The 20,687-nt window shown below is 40.8% G+C and overlaps 1 protein-coding gene across 7 annotated transcripts in view; it reads right to left on the bottom strand.

The window, feature by feature from the left end:
* Positions 1-92: 92 nt before the first annotated feature.
* The window catches only part of ABL2 (ABL proto-oncogene 2, non-receptor tyrosine kinase), a 122,502-nt gene continuing 101,907 nt past the window's right edge, over positions 93-20,687 (bottom strand). For 4 of the 7 annotated variants that reach the window (XM_024133651.3, XM_024133650.3, XM_055084179.1 and 1 more), the window contains 9 exons: positions 19,153-19,425; positions 17,976-18,060; positions 16,519-16,696; positions 15,718-15,902; positions 14,574-14,726; positions 13,603-13,692; positions 10,472-10,645; positions 9,693-9,926; positions 93-9,383 (listed from right to left, as the gene is read on the bottom strand). In XM_024133651.3, the coding sequence (XP_023989419.1) occupies positions 8,227-9,383; positions 9,693-9,926; positions 10,472-10,645; positions 13,603-13,692; positions 14,574-14,726; positions 15,718-15,902; positions 16,519-16,696; positions 17,976-18,060; positions 19,153-19,425 (2,529 nt within the window). In that variant the 3' untranslated portion in view covers positions 93-8,226. Of the gene's footprint in view, positions 9,927-10,471; positions 10,646-13,602; positions 13,693-14,573; positions 14,727-15,717; positions 15,903-16,518; positions 16,697-17,975; positions 18,061-19,152; positions 19,426-20,687 lie in introns of all 7 variants that reach the window. The other 3 variants (XM_024133648.3, XM_024133647.3, XM_055084177.1) reach the window with 1 other exon arrangement.

The following is a 20,687-nucleotide window of genomic DNA, read 5'->3' on the forward strand; positions in this document are numbered from 1 at the left end:
CACCCCCATAGAGGACCATTCTAAAGAATATGCCAGAGGGATGCTTGCTAAAATCAGCTTCTTTACCTTACAGATATCTATTTTATGTAGAGAGAGAGAGAAATTATGCTTAGATTACCCATCAGTTAAAATTATAGGAGAAACACTCCAATCACAAGCCCACATTGCCAATAAAATATTGCAACCTTTATTTAAAATAAAACACAAGTTGGCAAGCCTTGTGAGACAACAGGCAGACAGCATTCCCCCTTTCAAGGGCCTCATTATTTACATCAAGTTTAACACTGTTAGCAGTTCACAGTCAGACAACAGGGTGAAAGTATTAAATTAGAAAAACAAAACACCTGAAAATATATTACAATAACAATTAAGAACAAATACCTGACAACACTGGTAGTGTGACCCATGATTGATGTGTTTTCACTTAAATCCCATATTGTCTCACTGTGTCCCCTTAGCAATGCACACAGGGGTAGGCCCTCCAGACTTCCCCCTGTGCACCCACCACACATACACCTGCAGAGCGTGACCTTTGGTATAAATATTAAACAAGTTTTAAAGAATCTGAATCATGTTTTAAGGACAAACTTCCATCAACCACATTGAAATGTTCAAACTTATTTTTGCCAAGCAAGCACAAAACTGGGGTTTCTCCACTGATAGTCATGACAGAATCAGACTGCAAAGAAGGAAAAGCGTGGGGTCTACCCAGGAGACAGGGGGTTCTGAGCATGCATTAACAGCTCAGTCGGCCTGTTCATGGCCAACACACTAACCAGGGCACAGCTTCCATTCACCACAGGGAAAGATCTGATTAACTCCTCTCTCACCACCCTCCTTTCTTAGTGAGCATGACAACATTGTATGTACGTAATGTGGAATCAATCACATGTACCCTCTACACAGATCTGAGATACGAGGGTTTTCAAACATATGCCCTAAAGAACTGTAAGATGAGTACCTCATTGTTCCTTCTAGCTGCTGAATACTCATTTCTCTGAACAACAATCAGCCTAATCAGGGTGATTTCTCAAGACCTCAGCAAATTTCCCTCATGATGAAGTCCCAAGAAGAGTGGCCATAGTGAAAACTGCTTTGTCAAAATGGAGGAAGGCTGGTTATCTGGCCCTCATCTACTGGAAACATCTGCCTCTTGGCATTCTTGCCACTTACAACACATGGTACGGTACTTCAGAATTGTACAGAACAGAATTTGGATTCTCCACCAATGACCCTAAAGCATTGCAGGATCCTGCAGTATCTTCCGAGTCAAGAATAAATTTATTTGGCATATCTGTTATTGTTGTGTTAGAACTGCTGAAGACTAATTGCCTTTATATGTGAAAATTTTACTAACCAGAAGTCCCATTCTGCAACTAAAGTTTGTGGTGCTTAACTACATGATTTAAAACTCCTATCCTGAGGCTCAGAAGCAAATCTAAGCAAGCTCCAACCATACAAACTCTTGGTATTTCCTTTCTTAAAGCCTGCTGGCATTTGACAGTCCACCTCCACCGTGTTTTAAAGAGTTAACTAGAATGATCCAAGACCTCAAGCCCAGTGTGTATAGCTCAGCAGCTTGGAATGACATGCAGGATCCAGAAACTTGCTGCTTCGAGTACAATGATGAACAAAGAATCTCAAAGAACAGACATAGTCGGTGTGTACGTGTGTGGGGCCTGGCCTTTCAACTTACAAGGAGACATCCCTTCCCTTAGATGGTCTGCAGGTTTGAAGATCTGCTCACACGCCATCTGTGACCTCAGGCTGAGGTAACAGGGCCTTGCTACTGTGTTCAGGTCACAGAGCAATGGAGAGGGTAAAGGATATAATTTTTCTAGGAGAGGTAAACAATTTCAAATTCATAATTGTACATAGTGCACTTGGAGGGTGGGAAGGGTCCAGTTAGAGCATCCTCCCCCCAGCTCACGAAGGGGATGGAGAAAAGTGTAGCAATCTACCAAATCAGCACCCCATGTGGAGAGAACATCTCACTGACGGGGGCTTTGAGCCACTGCTACCAAAAAGTTCATTTCCACCAGTTTTAGTTTGATAATTGTGCAACATCAACCTAGCTGACAATCTTTTCCTCTGCAAAACACATGAAACCCATCTTTGAAGGCACAATCCTCTAGGAATGATCTCTACCACTCCAAGTCAGCCCAGAATCAAGATGACCTGCCCAGGCCTTCTCACCCAGAGAGAAACACTGGATCTTCTTACCCTGATTATCACAGGGTGGAATCTTCCCTAACTTCCTGTCCTTTGGATCTAGGATATTGAGTCAGAAGTGAAGGAAATATCATCTTGCACACAATAGAACATATACACCTCAGGTGGGTGACATGAAAACCAGCAGCCCCAGAGCAGAAACTCATCTTTTGGGACATTGCAGGAAACTTCACAAAAGACAGGCTGGAGCTAAGAGAGTCACTTGGGTAGATGCTCTGGAGCAGGGTGCAGCTCAATCCGCATCCCTGAAATCTACCCCCCGCCCCCGCCAAGTAATACAGGAGAGCAGAGGATGGCAGTGAAGTTCTGGCTGTAACAGAGCTACAACAAAGCAGGTAACAGTAATTGTTACTCCAGGCACTGTTGGCTTGCCAAAAAAAGCTAGCCTTGTATTATATTTTTAAAAGTCTGACAGCTGGAAAACTGGAACTCTATCCTGACTGTTAAGAGTGGGACAAGTTTCAGAACCAGCCCAAGGCCTCTCCTCTCTGACCAGTGAGGCCTACAGCAATTTCCCTGTGTTGTCACGTGGAAGGTATAGGCTAAGGGCTGCCTTTCCCTATTTCTCCCCTGCTCCCACATATCCCAGACTGAAGCAGGAATTTACAAAAGAACTGAGCTATTGGCTTGACAGAAGCTAAGACAGAGATATAGATAGCTGAAGTCCATCAATACATACGAAGAAACTTATGTCCAGAGAAACTTACCTAAAGATGACTGGTCATAACAGATGCTTGGAGCACAGAGATGGCCCCCAAATCCAGGTAGAACAAGTTAATATAAGCAAGATGATGAAACCCCAAAATCATCAAGAATAAAAATGTAGACAATCCTGTCAGCTCAATATGGACTCCTGTGGGAACAGAGCCTGATAGTAACGATGACATCGGTAGCAAAAGTGGAAGGATGTGGGAGAGGTCAGAATGCAGTAGAGCTACAACTCAGATGTGGCCACCAATGCAATTTACTCTTTTTAAAATAATTTAATAGGTGAGTTATGTTCAGCTACTCCTCTTAGGGGGGGAAAAAAAAAGGGATGATGAATATCAAGCTCATCTACATCTGGAAGGAAATCCCAGAAAAGTAATTCCCAAAGTGCACTGGTTCTACAGCCATCCCATCTCTGTCCCCGCCCCCACCCCCAAAAAACAACAAAACTATGCAGGACATAGGTTAAAAAAGACACTGTCAACATGAACAGGTAACGAGTCTGCTCCCACCATATTTAGCGTACTAAATGGCTGAGCATGTGCTGTACAAATGTTCAAGGATGAGAGGGCCTCAACTCTTCTTGAGTCAAGGTCCCTAGAAGAGCTTCTTTGTTCTGGAGTGAGTACATGTTACTATTTTTTAAAGATTACAATTAAACCAGAAAGTTGGTCCCTAGTTTTCTGAAGTTATTCAGCACTGAGCTACAATTTTAGCAAAACACTTACTATACCTGCACATATTCATTTAGCAGTTTCATATTTATAAATGTGATAAATTACAGAGCTGATTGTTCATATATCTGCATTTTCAGGTCCCCCACAGGCAAAAGCTTGTAAGTCAATCAACGTCTAATTAACTGTTTTAACTTCTCAATAGACATTAATAATACAACTTTATAGTTATATTACACTTGATACTTTTCTCAAAGTGCATTCATATACATTACCTCATAGTTATCAAAATGATATGGAACAATAAAGTTTGCTTTTTTTTTTTTAAAGAAAAAGGAATGTAGGACTAGTTTTTTTAAAACTTAAGTTGTTATTTCTTTATTACAAAGTGCAGATTGCTGTGTCACTGAGGTCTGTCCAAAACAATGACCCCATATAATTTTTTAAATTACTGAGTTCTACTGAATGCCTGCTTTGCTAGTGTTGCCATTACTCAACATTCAAGTCCCTTAAGGTCAGGGAGTGCCAGGAACGTGTGCTTTAGAAAGTGTGCAGCACTGTGCAGACTGATTGTCTATCTGAGCCTTTTTTTTTTTTTTTTTGCAGTGTCTCACAAGGCAACAGGAATGGTGGAAAGACCCCACAATGAGAAAGTAGATAAGACCCAACTCTAGCCTTGGCTCTGCCACTAATTAACTGCTCTGAGAATATGGGCAAGTAACTTAACCATCCTCTCTTCCAATTTCTTAAGCTGTAAAAAAAAAAAACAGCTGGGGTATTGCTAGTGTTCACACAGTGCTGGGTGTCTGAAACACCTGGAGAGATTCTTGGCAAACACACTGGCTGAGACTCAACCCCACAGGGAATTCTTGATCTGGGGTGAGGCCGATGCATCAGGTTTTTTGTTGTTTTTCTTTTTTTAAACCCCAGGAAATTTTGTTGCACATCCTTGGCTAAGACTCACTGGAATAAGCATTAATAATAATAGTAGTAGTAGTTAACATTTATGGAGTACTCATTACATACCAGGCACTCAAGCTAACTATCCTACACATATTATCTCATTTAATTCTTACAACAACCCTGAGGTAGTTACTATTATTATCCATTTTCCAATGAGGAAACTAAGGCCCAGGAAGGTTAAGTGACTTGCCTTCTAGACTGGCTTTAGAGTCTGAACTCTTAATCACTATCTAAACTGTATCCTTGAAGCTCAAAATCCCCATGATTTTGTTAAATAAATATGGGTGGTGCCTTAGGAAAGTCAGCATTTTATTAACTGGGCACTATTTTACTAACTAACTTGCAACTGAATTGTAAGAAAATTCTAACTTAAACCCCATAATTCAGCTGAGAAAGGGTCTCCACTATAAGAACCTCAATGTCATCTAGGAAATACTGAATAAATTTCTCAGGGCCAATTTTTTTTTAAGGCTATATCTCTCAAAATCATGATGGAGATCTGTAGGAAAATATACACATTTTAATTTTACACAAAGCCTTTTAAGAAAATACTTCACGTAAAGCACAATCAAGATGTATTCTAAACACTGCATTTTAAGGTAGTAAATCTAAACTGAAATCATATTATCTGTGCATGAAAAGACTGAAGCTGTGGTAACCCCAAAGGTATACAATACGTATAACCAACCACTTTAGGAAGTTTTCAACACCTTGTAGAAGGGCTTTTGCTACCTGCTTTGTTTTCAAACTAGATAGAATTAAACTACATTTTTAGTTTCTAAAAGCAGTTTTCTCTGCTTTGAATTCAAACTTTTAAATTTACCTATAGTTATTTTTAAAATCTGGTCCTTTTCAAGTAGATAATGGAAAAAACTTAAGTTACACTTTTATAGTAAGTTGACAGTGCCTCTTTAACCTGAACCCTGAGCCCTCAACTCCTGTAGTTACACACTTAAAGCATCACGTGGCTGGGTGTGCTACAACAGTCAATGCTACTCTTGACAGTGATGAGAAAAAAAATCCATTCTATTCATGAACGTACTGAGCACCTACTGTGAATGAGGCAGAGCCAGGTTCGGCCCCTGAGAAAGACCCAGCCCCCACCCTCAAAGACTGTTCTTCGATGAGAAAACCAGGGAGCTTAAATACACTCAGTAGTTTTCCTCCAAGGCTTATTTTCAGAGCTCTCAAGGAAAGATCCCTTGCTTTAAAAAATAAAAAATAAAAAAATCCCCTGAAAAACAATTAGAATCCCTCAACTTGCGTCCACATGACAGGGATAAACTTAAAAAGCAGCATAACAATATTCCAAAGTTTTAGCTTTCCCTGCCCCACCCTTAAAAGGCTAATTGCTAAAACGATTTCAAGTTTATGGAAATATATGATGAAGGAGAGTGGCAAAGAAGAAGGTAGGAGGACTGCTGGTTTTTAAATCCAAGTTAAAGGGAACTCTTCCAACCATTACAAGGAGATTAGCCAGATCACTAGTTGCCTGTGCTCCACCTGTGTAGGTAACAGACAGACAGGGATCACCCAACTCCTGAAAGGAATGCCCAGTATTGTCTCCTCCCTTCTTATCCTTCTCTTGGCCTGGGACTCCTCTGGAACACCCACGGTAAGAATCAGTTCCTTTCTTTCTAATAAAAACTAAATTTCCTCCTTGGTCAAAGATGCCAAACTCTATCCAAAATGCTTTTTCCCCCTTAGTATTCTAGCCCAATTAGTATATCTCAGCAGTTTTAAATTTCATTATCTGCTGCTGAGCAAAGAAGAGAATGAAAAACTTGTATTCATATATAACAATACTGCACTGAAGAGCTTTCCAGAGAGGCTCTCAAAGGGATAACTATACACTTATTTGCAAAACACCCTTGAGAACATGTATCATTACCTCCATTTAATGGATTAAGAGACGGGGCTATGGCCTGACAGTGGATCGATGACAGAGCCAGGAAGAAAACTCACTGTTCATCAATGTTGAATTCCTATCTTCCTAAGTTAATATTCCTTTGGGAGGAAAAAATAATGTATTTTTTTAATATTGCGTTCTCCTTGGAGGCAGGAATGGAGGGGTCATAAAGTTTTAAAAAGAGAATGAAGTGGTCACTGGAATTAGACCTGATATCGAGAGTATTAATGATATCGAGAGTATTAATAATATCTAACCAATTAGACTTGGTTCTAAATTAAGAAGCGATCCTAATTAACTTCCATAACAATAACTGAATAGGGAAGGAAAAGGAATCATTAGATTTCTGGGATCTAATTGGTGTCCCCCGAAAATAACCTGCTCCTTCAACTATGCATTCTTAAAATAGAGGTGAAATGATAAAATAAATATCAAAGAATATTCCCAATATGATCTTTACAAACAAGCACAACAATTGGCAGGGGGAGTATGTGAGAGGAGAAAAGCATGTGAGAATAATTTAGGGTGATTCATTTGAAACCGTACAGAGTGAGAGAATGCTTCTCCCTATTCTCTACCTAGATTGGGTCTAGGTGATAAGGGAGGGAGGGGAAACAGCCATTAGGACCAAGCCAACTTCTCCTCTCAGTCACAGACCTCTGGGCTGACCACTGGGTTTCAAGAAGACACCCTTTCCCTGGCATTTTAGTTGATAAAGAAACATATAGCTGCTCAAGTCCTTTGCCAGTATGTCAGTATGCAGGGGCACTGTAACAGAAAAGGATTCCCCTGTGAGACCTGTACATGACCATTGTTTTCAATAATGTTCAGTGTTGGTTAATGCCCTGAATGCTGCCAGGAATAAAGGAAGACAGCCTGCCCAGCAAGGGGCAGAAAAGAATCACCAAAGAGACTCCTATGCCTATGGTTTACAAGATAGGCACCAACAAGCAGAAAGCCAATCCTGATCCATTTGGAAACAATATACTAGCCTGGGAGAAGTGGCTTCTGCTAAGTAATGTAAGATTTTAGGAGAAGGTTTCAATCTCCCTAAATATACTTCCTAGCATTCTTTACCTCCTGTACCCATTAATACACCAATGGAAAACAGGACAGGAGCATACTGACAGAGCCACATTTCCCAGTTTTGCATCTAGCCATCTGATCTGCAGTTCTTACTGCAGCAGTGACCTGTGGAAGCGAGGCTAACAGCAGCTTCCAACAGCCTTGAACAAAACTTCTCTTGGCACATTCCCAGCTTTCTTCTGTCCCACCCAATAAGTTAGATGAGTTGGAGTATAATCACCATTAGTACCTACTGGGGTCCCAAGTCAATTCCCTTCTGTGTGGTGCAGAATGAGTGCCACAGCCAACACACTGTCTGGGCACAGTCCCTGCAGCCCTGCTGGAGCAGCCCTAACCAGCTCACATCACTCCAGGTAAGAACGGGATGGATTTGGTTCTTCATGGCACGACATACGCATGTTCCCTGATGTCCCAGTGCAGCTTCCAATCCGGTCCACAACTGCCCTGCCCCCATCTATTTTCCCTCTCCTATGGGTTTTGCTTTTTGTTATTTTTGAGATGAACCTGTAAACGTGAGAACTCAGAGATCTGAGGTACTTCACAGAAACACACTCAAGTATCAGTCTTCCACTTTTTAAATGAGAACACAGGAAAACAAGTCCCTTTTCCTCTCCCCTCAGAAATGTGTGCATCTTCCCACCTGGCTAACGGTGGCTACCTCTGCACCACATCACTGATTTCCTGTACACATGACAGTAAGTTGTTAAGGACAGGGTTTGCCCCGGGCACACCAGCAGCTGCAGAAGACACCTGCAGCTCCTGCAGGCTGAGTTCCAGTTTGCTCACAGCCTCGCGGAAGGCAAATTTGTTGCGAGTTTGGGGGATGCAGTCCACATAGCCTGAGCAGTAGTCGAGCAGCTGGTGTCCAGTGTCCACCAGCTGGCTGTTGGGCACAGGTTCCGTGATTGCACTGGACAGTAGGTCAGCACATTCCAGCAGGGCCTCCTTACTGATTTTGTCAGCTGAGATTTTCTCAGCCACCTGTCTGGTTTTTCTCAGAGCCACTTTAGTACCTGCTGTGCCATTGGCCATTTTCGCTGGCGAGATGGAAGACGTGGGCAGAGGCACTTGAGGTGGGGGCACTACAGGCCTCCCAGCTTTCCCGCTGATGGGCACTGCCCCTGGAGCCGCCTTCTTCCCTCCCTCCTGTGTTTCTGACGTGGGCTCTTCCGTGGAGTCTGAGCACACGGCCGGGTGCTGCAGTAGTCTCACCCCTGGCGGCGGGGGTGGGGCACACTTTGGTTTTACCCGGCGCGGTCGGTCCTTGTCTCCAGAGGAAGTGACCTGATGCTCAGATAAGAGCTTGAACTTATTCCCCTGAGAGTCTGTGCCAATGAGCTGCACGTCAGCTGGAGTGTGCTTGAGAGTGGGTGAGATAAGGACCGGCACTTTGTGGTTGTGAGTGGTTGGGAGGACCGCCGCAGCCTTGGCTGGCGCAGCCCAGCCTGTCTGCTCGCCATCCTCTGGGACTCCAGCCATGCCCAGTCGTGCCCCACCATTCCTCTCTCTGCTCTTGGGGGCGGCTGCCACTCCAGCCACCCCCAGCCCTGGAGAGTCCTTCTCTGTAATGGCTGGATCCCCAGAGGGGGTTCTGAGAGGAAGAGCGGTGGCTCCTCTGGGCAAAAGTTTGGCTTTTGGTCTCTCCCTGGTCGGAGCGGCACCTTCCTCTGATTTTTTGGGAAGCATGTCATTGGCCCTATCCACATTCTCTTCTGGCTGAGAAGAGGTGGACACTGTCCTTTCCAGCTGGAGTTTGGACCTCTGGCAGTTCCTGGGAAGGGTCATTGCCATCCTATCCTGCTCTGGAAGCCCTGAGGACATGGAAGATGTAGAGTTTGACCTTGGAAAAGGCTTGGAAGTGTCATCACTGGCTGTGGGTTTACCTGCTCGTAAGCCCAGTGTCTTTTTGATTAAGCGTGGTGTGAAGAAGCCTGTGATGCCAGACCACCCACCCCCAGCAGCGCCACTGCCCCCACCCCCGCCACTGTCGTCATTACAGAGGTTCCTCTGTGCAAAGCTACCCCCATAGCACTTGGGTGGCACCAGATTCGCCTCTTGCTGGGCAGCAGTGAAAGAGAACCCATCAGCATGCTGTAGAGAAGCAACAGATGAGAAGTTACCCGTGAGTTCATATTTCTTGTGGGGCTGATTCTCCATTTCTCGGAAGGAGCTGCTGCGTTTGGGGGGTGTGGGAGCATTTCTCTTTTTCATGAAGGAACTGAAGAAGCCTCCCTTCCTATCTCTGGTGAAGCATGTCTCTTTGGCATCTTCCAAGAGGCTGCTGGGGGACTTGTCTCTTTGTTTTCGAGGCAGTGCTGGGGACCCACTGGGGGCCTGTGCACTTCTAATGAATCCTGATAAAAAACGGCCAATCAGTAATGTGAAAAATAAGAAGTGACTCATTTGAGTTACTTAGGCTGAACTGTAAGAGTGCTGTCGGCATCTATTAAATGTCAAGTGTTAGCAGGACTCAGAGGAAACTAATAAATACATTATCATTTCACGCTATTGTTCCAAATGCAATATGGGATATAAATGGGAAGAAATAATCCGCTGGTTTTTACCTCGGCATTCAACTTTTCTCTAGAAACTACAGCACAACCTGGCTTCATCTATCAGACTCGATGAAGAAATTTTTGCCGGAACTGTAAAGACAGTTAACTATTTGGGAATCAGGAGTTTAGGAAATGGAGTGGGAGGCAGAGTTGTATGCTGGACGGACAGATCAGGACTACTAACACTGGCAATGCAGAGCCGAGGACTAGAGTGGTAAATAAAACAGATGCCAGCCACACTTTCCTCCGGGAAGATGGGCAGGAAAGTGGAAATAAAAGCATCATACCCCACGGCTCTTTAAAAAAGGCAGTTTGACTCTACCTGCCTAGGGACTCATTCATACCTGGTGCTGAACTGGAAGCAGAATTTTCTGTGGCATCTTGTGGCCCTTCAATATTCTCCTTGTTCTCCCCCTGTTTCTTCAGCGTCCGGGTCTTAGAAGGAAGTATAGGTAATCGGGGCAGATATGGAACAACAGATGAGGAGGAGGCAGCTCTCCCAAGCTCCTCGGCTACCTCTGTGAGGAAGGCAAGGGGAATGATAAAAAGAACAATTTCATGACCAAAAAATGGGAGTTTCTCTTTTCAGAAAGGCATACAACTGAGAAGAACTGAAGAATGGAGTATAAAATATGTAAGTGGAATCACACACTATGTATTCTTTGTGTCTGGCTTCTTTTGCTCAGCATTCTATCTGTAGATTCATCCCTGTTACTGCATGTGGCAGGGGTTTTTCTTGCTGCTGTGTATTGTTCAAATGCATGAATACACCAAAATTCATCCATTCTCTTCTTCATGAATACTTAAGTTGTTTCTAGTTTTTGGCTATTATGAATATACTGCTAGGGACATCCTATTGTACTATGTGTCTCTGGCTTCACAGTGGTATGCACATCTGCTGGGTACAGGAGCAGGTAGGTCACAGGGAACACATAAATTCAGCTTTGTTGGGTCTTGCCAAACCTCCCCAAACTGGCTGGACCAATCTACATCCCCACTAACTTGTATGAAAGTTCTGGTTACCGCGCATGCTTACCAAAGTTTGATGTTAGTTTTTTTTGTTTGATTTTAACTTTAGCCATTCTGGGATAGATGTGTAGTGGCCAAATCACTGTTTTATTTTGTACTTCTCTGATGATGGGTGATTTTGTGTGCTCCTTGGTCATTTGGATATCCTTGTTTACTAAGCGCTTGTTCAGAGGTTGAACAAAGCAAACAGATGTTTGCACATATTTTTATTTTCAGGTTGCGCCTCGCATAAAAAGGAAGGTAGATACAATCATTCCATTTCATGCCAGTGAAGCAAACGAGGCTCCTGAAAATGTGTTCACCCCATTAGTAAGCCTCAGCTGATTAAAAGCAGTCATGGGTTTTGTGGCTTTTACTAATAAGGCAGACATACTTTGCTATTCATTCCTGAACAAAAATGAAGTATGGATCAATTAAATTGTGAATTTTTGTAATTAATTTACAACTTTTTTTGGTAATTATTTTTCAAAACTGACCCCCCACAAGCGTGGGTACATGGCACATAACCCAAGCCATGCCAATGAGATTCCTTTCTTACAGCGCAGCTGCGAGACAGACATGAGGATTCTGATAACTATGTTCTATACCACCTGGAGGATATGGAGGATGAGATTAACGTAGAAACAAACGTAAAGAGATATTGGGTGGGAGAAGGTGTGGGAAGGAAGGAAAGAGAAGAAGAAAGGAGACCTGAAGCTATTTGAGTCCATGGCTTCAAGTGACCCTGAGGTTAGCGCCATCCCTGCTTTTCCATGGTTTGGTTATGAGGCAATAAATCCTCCTCTTGTTGCTTAAGAAAAGTTTGAGCTAAGTTTCTTTCACTTACAACTAATATACATCCTTTTAAGGTAAGAACTGTGTCTTATCTCTATGTCCTCAGACCTAGTATAGTGCTTACCACAGATTAAATACTTAATAAAATGTGGGTTAATAATGTTAAATTTTTTGCTTAGCAATTTTTTTTTTTTTTTTTTTTTTTGGCGTTACACGGGCCTCTCACTGTTGTGGCCTCTCCCGCTGCGGAGCACAGGCTCCGGACGCGCAGGCTCAGCGGCCATGGCTCACGGGCCCAGCCGCTCCGCTGCATATGGGATCCTCCCGGACCGGGGCACAAACCCGTGTCCCCTGCATCGGCAGGCGGGCTCTCAACCACTGCGCCACCAGGGAAGCCCTGCTTAGCAATTTTTAATTGAAATTAGCTTTGAAAATTGATACGGTTGCTTTTCTAAAAGGATATAACATTTTCAAGAGAAGCAGAAATATTTAGCTAAGGATTCAACAGAAGTTAAACGTTTACACAGAAGCACCCAATTCTTTGACCAATATGTACGACTTCTATGACTTTGACTGCATAGGATATAAAGCAACAGAGGAAAGAAGAGTGTTGTGATTGATCTGGCCCAAAGGGCGAGCTGTGCCCTCCCCAAGCTGCAGAAGTTCCATACATCAAAGGACGAGGATGAAAATACTTTTCATTAAACTTTGGTGTTGTACTTCTTCCTTTCTTCTTACCTAGACACGATAAATCACTAAAGGAAGCAGACAAAAATCAACTTAGTTGATTTCCTTTTCTAACATTTTTAACTTGAACTTAAACAGTAAGTTCTCTGTTCAATTATGAAGGAAAAGAAAAATTTGAAAAATATGTAAACAATTCTGGTACTACACCAAAATGTCTAACAGGCAAGTATAACTAAGAATTGTTTGTTTTTAGCTCTCTAGGAATAGTCTCCCTCCTTTTATAACAAGTTTATTGCTTCACTTTTGCAGATAATTTTAAAGAGACATTATACACAGAAGTAGAAAACTTCCTGTATGTGTCCATATACTTGTTTGTTTTTTAGATAAGAAAAAGATTCTCACTATTCATAGCTTAACATTCTCATTCTAAACTTTCTGTGTCAATATATTTAAGAATATCATTTTAACTACTCACATGGATATAATAATTAGCACACTCAATATTTAGATTGTTCTTAATTTTTCAATATTATAAACTACACTCTGATGTAACATCCTTACAGCTAAATCTTTGTTCATACTCTTAATTATTTCCTTAAGATCTATTTCCAGAAATGGAATTTCCGGATATTGCTTTTATGACTTGGTTCTGCCTTTATAGGTATGGTTTAGAGAGTTGAAATATTTTTCATTCTCATTTCTTCCTATTCTCTTTCCTGCATCATGTTAATGCTTAACCACTGAACTTGAACTTATTCTCTTCCTGAAAAGACTGAATTAATTTCTAATTAATATGAGCTAGAGACACACAGATACATCTTAAAATAGAAAAAAAAAAGCAAAACAAGAATAATAAAGGCCAAGAATTAATTCAATATCTTGAAATGGAGTCCCAAATTATAAGAATCTATAATTTTTGAAATGTTTTTATCATCCCCAGCACTCAGAACTAGCCACCACTGACAGTAAATCACCAGATTATCACCTTCAGAAATGCTGGAGTCATGGAACATGGTTTCAAAAGCTTGATGTGTTTCAGCAAAAGAGGGCCTGTCGGCAGGGCTCCACTTCCAGCCTATGTAACAAAAGAAGAACAGTATTAAAAGCTTCTTGCAGGAATTAAATATTCAGGGGCACCGTAATGGTGAGTTCCATGCATTAGGACACATGCTTGTTAAAGCAGAGTTACAGCAAGTTCACAATGATAGTGAGGCAGCTGTTTCTTAGTTCCAGACTCAGAGGTGTGATGAACCCACTTCCTAGGGCCAGTCCTTCTACGTAGCCTCAGCTCCTATTCCCTCTACTATAGGGATGCAGAAGGGTGGGGAGATGTTTTAGAAAATGACAATTTTCTTCCACTGGAAAAATGAAAAGTAGTAAAACCTGTCTTTAAACTCACTCTTATAAATAATCAGTTGTACACATTCAGAAACAACAGTATATCAGAAAGGCGGAGCTTGGAATTCACATTTGACAAAGACAGGGCAATAGGCAACACCAATGCTCAATGGGAAAATAACAAGACATATTCAAACACACTGCAGTTTAATTCACTACTCACCTTCCTACTTTCTCATCTTTAAGAAGTCAGATGCTTTTGTTTATTCATCATAGAAGTCAATTTCATGCATTCTCCATAGTCTTTAACAATCATTTTGTGTAGCTGAAAGCAGCCCTCCCCTACCTAATCTCCAAACCCAATTTCTTATTATCCTATTATATATGCAAATGTGGAAAATTGGGTGAATATTTGGGCCACAGAGAATGACTCTTCGGATTCCAATAAGACTCACTGGTAGAGCATACGATATCCCAACTGGCTGATCAATGACCAACTCTATGTCATGAGGCTGGACACAATCTTACAACACTGAGAGGAAAAATGTTTTCAATTTTGTTAATCATCCTGAATTGCTCACTTAAACCTTCAAAATTAAAATATGCAAAAATACTCACATGCTCTCATAAGTTCATACACCTTAGGGGGACATCCTTCAGGCTGTTCCATTCTATATCCTTTTTCCAGTAGATCATAGACCTGAGACAGGTCAATACCTGGATATGGTGACATTCCATATGTAGCAATTTCCCACAAGAGCACCCCAAAAGCTGCAAAAGGGATGAAAAAAAAGAGCTTTATACTTCTTCTGATTTATTATTTATTTTATACCATTAGGTAACTTCTCTTTCAAATTGTGGGTAACAGTCACACTATTACAACATTAGTATACTCTTATAATTCTTACAACATGACTTGTTCTTCGAAGATATCTTCCACAGGAACACTTCACTTTAAAGACAGTTTTCTTTAAATTTCCCAATTTTTATTTGGATTTCCTTTACTTCAATGAGGGAAAATAAACTATGACCATGTAAGAAGTCTGGGGCATAAGCAAACTATTCTTAGAGCAATTTATGATCTATTTAATGAATTTCACAATTCTTAAGTCAGCCAATACTAGAGGAACAATATAAAAATGGACTCATTTAAAATCAGATAAAATTCGCATGTGAAAAAAGAATTTGCTTGATTTTCTCACAGGTTATTCCTGAGTTTGAGATTTCTGGTAAAATACGACCTAGAATCCTCAACTACTTCTACTGGCCCACAATCCAAACTTCGAGACTTGTTCCTTCCCCCGAGTCTCTACTAAATCATATTTCTTTTCAGGGCAGTAGAAACAAGATCAGTTACAAGGACAAATTCTAGATGAAACTTCATCATGCCTTCCTTGAAAAGAGGTTGCTACTCTGTGTCACAGTGCTCTAGAAACAAGCAATAAAGCCTAATGTGGAAAACAGGGAGCTTCACAGAGAGGATCATTAGAACTTCAGTGCAATATAATACCTAGACTGTGAGTGCTCTGAAGGCAGGGACTTTTTTTACTTTTTTCTTTACAACTTCTTTCTACGGTAAGTGCCTCGCAGATAGTAATGCCTGGCAGATAGTACATGTTTAATAAATGCTTGCTGAATGACTGAAGAAGAACGGGTGTAAAGGCAAAGGATACTGATCATATAAAAGAGAACCTCTAAAGAATTAAGCATTTACTTATAAAGAAAATGACAAAACACAGAAAAATGTCCCTTCCAACCTTACCCCAGACGTCAGATTTAATTGAGAAGGTATTGTAGGCAAGACTCTCTGGTGCTGTCCATTTAATAGGAAATTTGGCTCCAGCATGAGCAGTATAGGTGTCTCCAGTCATCAATCTACTCAAGCCAAAGTCAGCCACTTTTACCACATGGTTTTCTCCCACCAGGCAGTTACGAGCTGCAAGATCTCTGTGGGAAAGAGAAGCCAAATGTGATTCCAATCAGATGGTTCTGGAAAATGGTCATGAATGCTCTGTTAACGGTTATTTGTGCTATAAGCAGAGTTGATAAGTAACTGTTGACAGATACGGTATTTTATGAAAATCGCTGACATGGTAGAAAGCCACTAATTATACATCACTTGTAGAGTACTCATCAAGAGGTGGTTTTGTGATGCCACAATAAAGCAGGCTTCAGAAAACGGGTTCCTATTTGTAAGTACAGTGGGATAGGTTTCAGAGGTGAGTAACAGATGCTCTTCTACAAGGTTTCAAGTTCTTTACTAAGACAGAAAGCTATTTTTAAACTTAAGCTGCTAGATGGAGCAAAAAGATCTTGGATATAGTCTTGGGCAAAATAAATAGCTTTCTGTTCTGAGAACAGCAAAGGCCCTGCATTAATACTTTAATCAGAATACACAGTAGGTTTATAGGAAATGACATTACAATGGTCCCTGTGAAAGAGAAAATTACTTTCCTGAGTTATTTGAAAATTTCTGGGAAGGTTCTCATATTCTTTCCTTTATTTGCATGTCAGGCAAGGCAGTTTCATGGTTAATCATAGGCGATAATCAGGTTTTACACACCTATGGATGAAATTCTTCTTCTCTAAATACTCCATTGCAGAAGAGATCTGAGTGGCCATGTAAAGCAGTACAACTGCAGTCACCTCTTCTCGGTTGCATTCTCGGAGATAATCAAGCAAGTTCCCATAAGGCATGTATTCAGTCACAATGTAAAATGGTGGTTCCAAAGTACATACACCTGATAGTTCAAATAGAGCTTGCTTTATTAGTATATATTCAAACACTCCAAACCACTTTGGCAAGAATAATGGACAATTTTTAAAGTCTAGTTCAGCAGTAATCTTTTCCTTTCTTGCCATGTCATTCTCTGAAAATAATGCAGCAAAGTTAACAAGCTGGCTGATAGGAAGTCTCTACTTCCATTGATATCACACTCTGGAAATTTACATGCATTTTGAGTATGTGCCTGTTTGAGCAAAAGCAGAGTTACTTGTATTAATTCCATAAGGGGTCAGGACTACCGATACTTCTAGAGTTCTGTACATGCCCACAATTCCCATCATCAACTGCATGCTAACAATGTTTATCTAAAAGTAATAGCAATTGTGCATATGTTGAAGGCTATGTGAGCCCAGACTCACATAGTAATAATGCTTTTTAAAAAGACTGGGCTTCCCTGGTGGCACAGTGGTTGAGAATCCGCCTGCCGATGCAGGGGACACGGGTTCATGACCCGGTCCGGGAAGATCTCACATGCCGCAGAGTGGCTGGGCCCGTGAGCCATGGCCGCTGAGCCTGTGCGTCCGGAGCCTGTGCTCCGCAACGGGAGAGGCCACAGCAGTGAGAGGCCCGCATACCAAAAAAAAAAAAAAAAAAAAAAAAAGATTATAACTGTTTCCATAGTTAAGGATTTCACTAATACATGGAGGACTCCTTGTAAAAAAAAAAAAACCAAAAGAAACTACTTCCTTTGGGATAGTTTGGTGCAATGAACACCCGAAGAAACTGGCCCTATTTTTAAAAGGGCAATGGTTTCAGTCAAAGGTTTCTCTGTGATCTGAATAGGTGAGAAGCCAATCTATCACAGCACAGCACTTTCTGCTTGTAAAGGTAAACTGATGGGTGGTCACAATTTTTCATCTTAGTCCTTTGCTTAATGCCTCTTTATGACTATGATAAAAGAAGGACTTTAATCATAGTCCTTTGCTTAATGCCTCTTTATTTTGCAAAAAGTTTGGGACAGTTTTTGGTTTAGTATCATTTTGAATGATTCCGAACTTTGGTCTGGGGCAATTACCATAAGCTGGGCAGTTTTATACATTGCAATCAATCCAGGTCACTGTTTATTGGGTAATTTTTAAACACAGAGACTGCTGATTAAAACAACAACCATTTATTGAAATAGATTTGTACTAGGAGCTTCCACCATGGTGATTCAAAAGGAGGATTTGCAGATAACAGGGGATTGGGGGACAAGTATCTTTGAAGAAACCTATGGTTCAGGCAAGTGTCCTCACCTAATAGTTGTACCAGATTAGGATGCTTGATTTCCTTCATCACTGCAGCTTCTTTTAGGAATTCCTCCACCTCCATAGTATCTTCCTGGAAAGGGGGGAAGATAAGAAAGAAAAAGAGGAAAGGGATAAGCCCCATCTTAATCATTTGAGTCAATTCACAATCTTAAAACTTCAGCTTTAAAAGGTGGTATCTTTTGAATATTTTAGCACTTACTTCAAGAAATTTTATCACAAAATAATATGCTCTATACAAGCCCAATTAAGAAAGAAAAATGTCTCCTTGAATTTATTCAATATTTGAAACTGGAGTAAAATTTAGTAGGGTGAGTAAAATTCAGCAATCATGTCCTATCACAACTGAAACACAAAAGACTTGGATAGATAACTCAGTTCTCTGCTAGTTTACTTCCCTAGATACCTCAAGCCTCTGAAAGAGGAGACAGAACAGTTAGTTGTTTACACATTTGTCTTCCTGACAAATTTCTTAAGGAGCAAAGCATATCTGCAAGGCTGTACATACTGTTTCACACTCAGAACAAGCACTTAATAAGTGCTTGCAAAAGAACTGACTACTACTCATAGGTGAAGAGCAGTCCTTTTGAGTGACATGCCAGAGCTCCTGAGGCATATGAGAAAATCTTCAGAGAATGGAATGAGTGATAAAACTTGTAATTTGATACCAGGATGCTTAAAGGAGAAAGAGGGTGGCATCAGGAAAAAGATTTCTGTGACTATGAAGAACAAGAAAAAGTGATCTAATCTCACGGAGATGGGAGGAGCAAGCAGCAGGGAGATAAAGGACAGAACAAGAAAAGACAGTACCCATGATTCTCCAACAATGCATGAAGAATTCTGTCCAGCAGGGGTTGTTCTGAGGAAGGAAAGCAGCTTGCTTTGCTTTTACAAGTAATAACGTGCTTCTAACCTCCCACCAAGATCTACATCAACAGCCTCCAGAGACAAACCTTCCCCACATGTGGATTTCACTGCATTTCAGTGAATAATCTGCCCCTGCATTGTCAGCAACAGCACCAGGGTTAATCATCACAATTTGCTGATGTGCTTGGCACCAATGGGTGGAAAGCATTCCAAAGCTAAAGAACGGCAAGCTGATATTTCCAACTGATTCAGCACAAAAGAAAAAGATGCCTGAAAACTGTAATTCTCAGCAACCCACCTTCAATGTTTTCACAGCAACCGTAAGGCTATATTTCTTCCAGACGCCAACGTAAACCTCTCCATACTGACCACCCCCAAGTTTGTGCTTCATGGTAATATCTGTTCGTTCCATTTCCCATTTGTCATGAATAGGGGACACACCGTAGACTGTAGGCTTATTACACTTGGGTGCTGGGTAGTGTAGTGTTGTTACCAGTCCATCAGCCACTGTGGAGTGATGGTGAACAAGTTCGGCCAAGGTGCTAAAGCGGCTCTCAGCAGTTACATACACCTGGTGAGGAGAGTGGAGAAAAGCTAAACCAACCTAAAAGAGGTCATTATTTCACTGGTCTTAAGATATGAAAATAAGCAGCACTATTCACAATAGCCAAGACATGGAAACAACCTAAATGTCCATTGACAGATGAATGGATAAAGAAAATGTGGTACCTATATACAATGGAATACTATTTGGTCATAAAAAAGAACGAAATAATGCCATTTCCAGCAACATGGATGTGACTAGAGATTATCATACTAACTGAAGTAAGTCAGAAAGAGAAAGACAAATACCATATGATATCACTTATATGTGGAATCTAAAATATGACATAAATGAACTTATCTCTGAAACAGAAACAGAATCACGGACACAGAGAACAGACTGGTGGTTGCCAAGTGGAGGGGGGTGGGGGAGGGATGGAGTGGGAGGCTGAGGTTAGCAGATGTAAGATTTATATATAGAATGGATAAACAACAAGGTCCTATTGTATAGCATAGGGAACTATATTCAGTATCTTATGATAAAACATAATGGAAAAGAATATAAAAAAAGAATGTCGATATACGTATAACTGAATCACTCTGCTGTACAGCAGAAATTAACACAACATTGTATAGCAATCATACTTCAGTTTAAAAAATATTGATTAAAAAATATGAAAATAAGGAATTATCTTATTGAGGTAAATGGAAGAATTAAACCATGATGGCAGAGGGAAACAGAACTTCAGTTTAATCTCATTTAAACCACTCTTCCTATGGTTCCTAAAGTAGCTCTAGTCTTGAGGGGGAAAAGCTTCCAAAATCTCTCTCTGGATCATCAAGATCACTGGTATTCAAATATTTTTATGCAAAAAGACTATGGAACCCATATATATGAGATAAAGGAAGAGAAACACTGATTAAAGTAGGTAAAAGAGGGGACTGGCTTCCTGTAAAAGTTTATGAAATACCACCTCAGAATCTTGCACAGAACATAATTTGAAAAACACTGATTTCAGTTTTTTTGGTAGGGAGAGGGTATTCAAATATCTTATAATTTTTATTTCATTAAGATATGCTTTTGAGTGTCTAGGCCATTTTACAAAAAGCCACAATTTTATTTCAGAGAGTTGTTAACAAAATAGTAGTTAATTTGTGATAAGCAGTAAGAAGTATACAGTAAGATAGCAGTCTTTGGGCCTTATCTCCCAAGGGAGCTTGCTTATTTTTTAAAAAAGAAATTTCTAGTGTATACAGAAGAGTATACGATTAATAAATGGAGAATTGATG

This window comes from Physeter macrocephalus, chromosome 4 (genome assembly GCF_002837175.3).
Source record: "Physeter macrocephalus isolate SW-GA chromosome 4, ASM283717v5, whole genome shotgun sequence".
NCBI lineage: Eukaryota > Metazoa > Chordata > Mammalia > Artiodactyla > Physeteridae > Physeter > Physeter macrocephalus.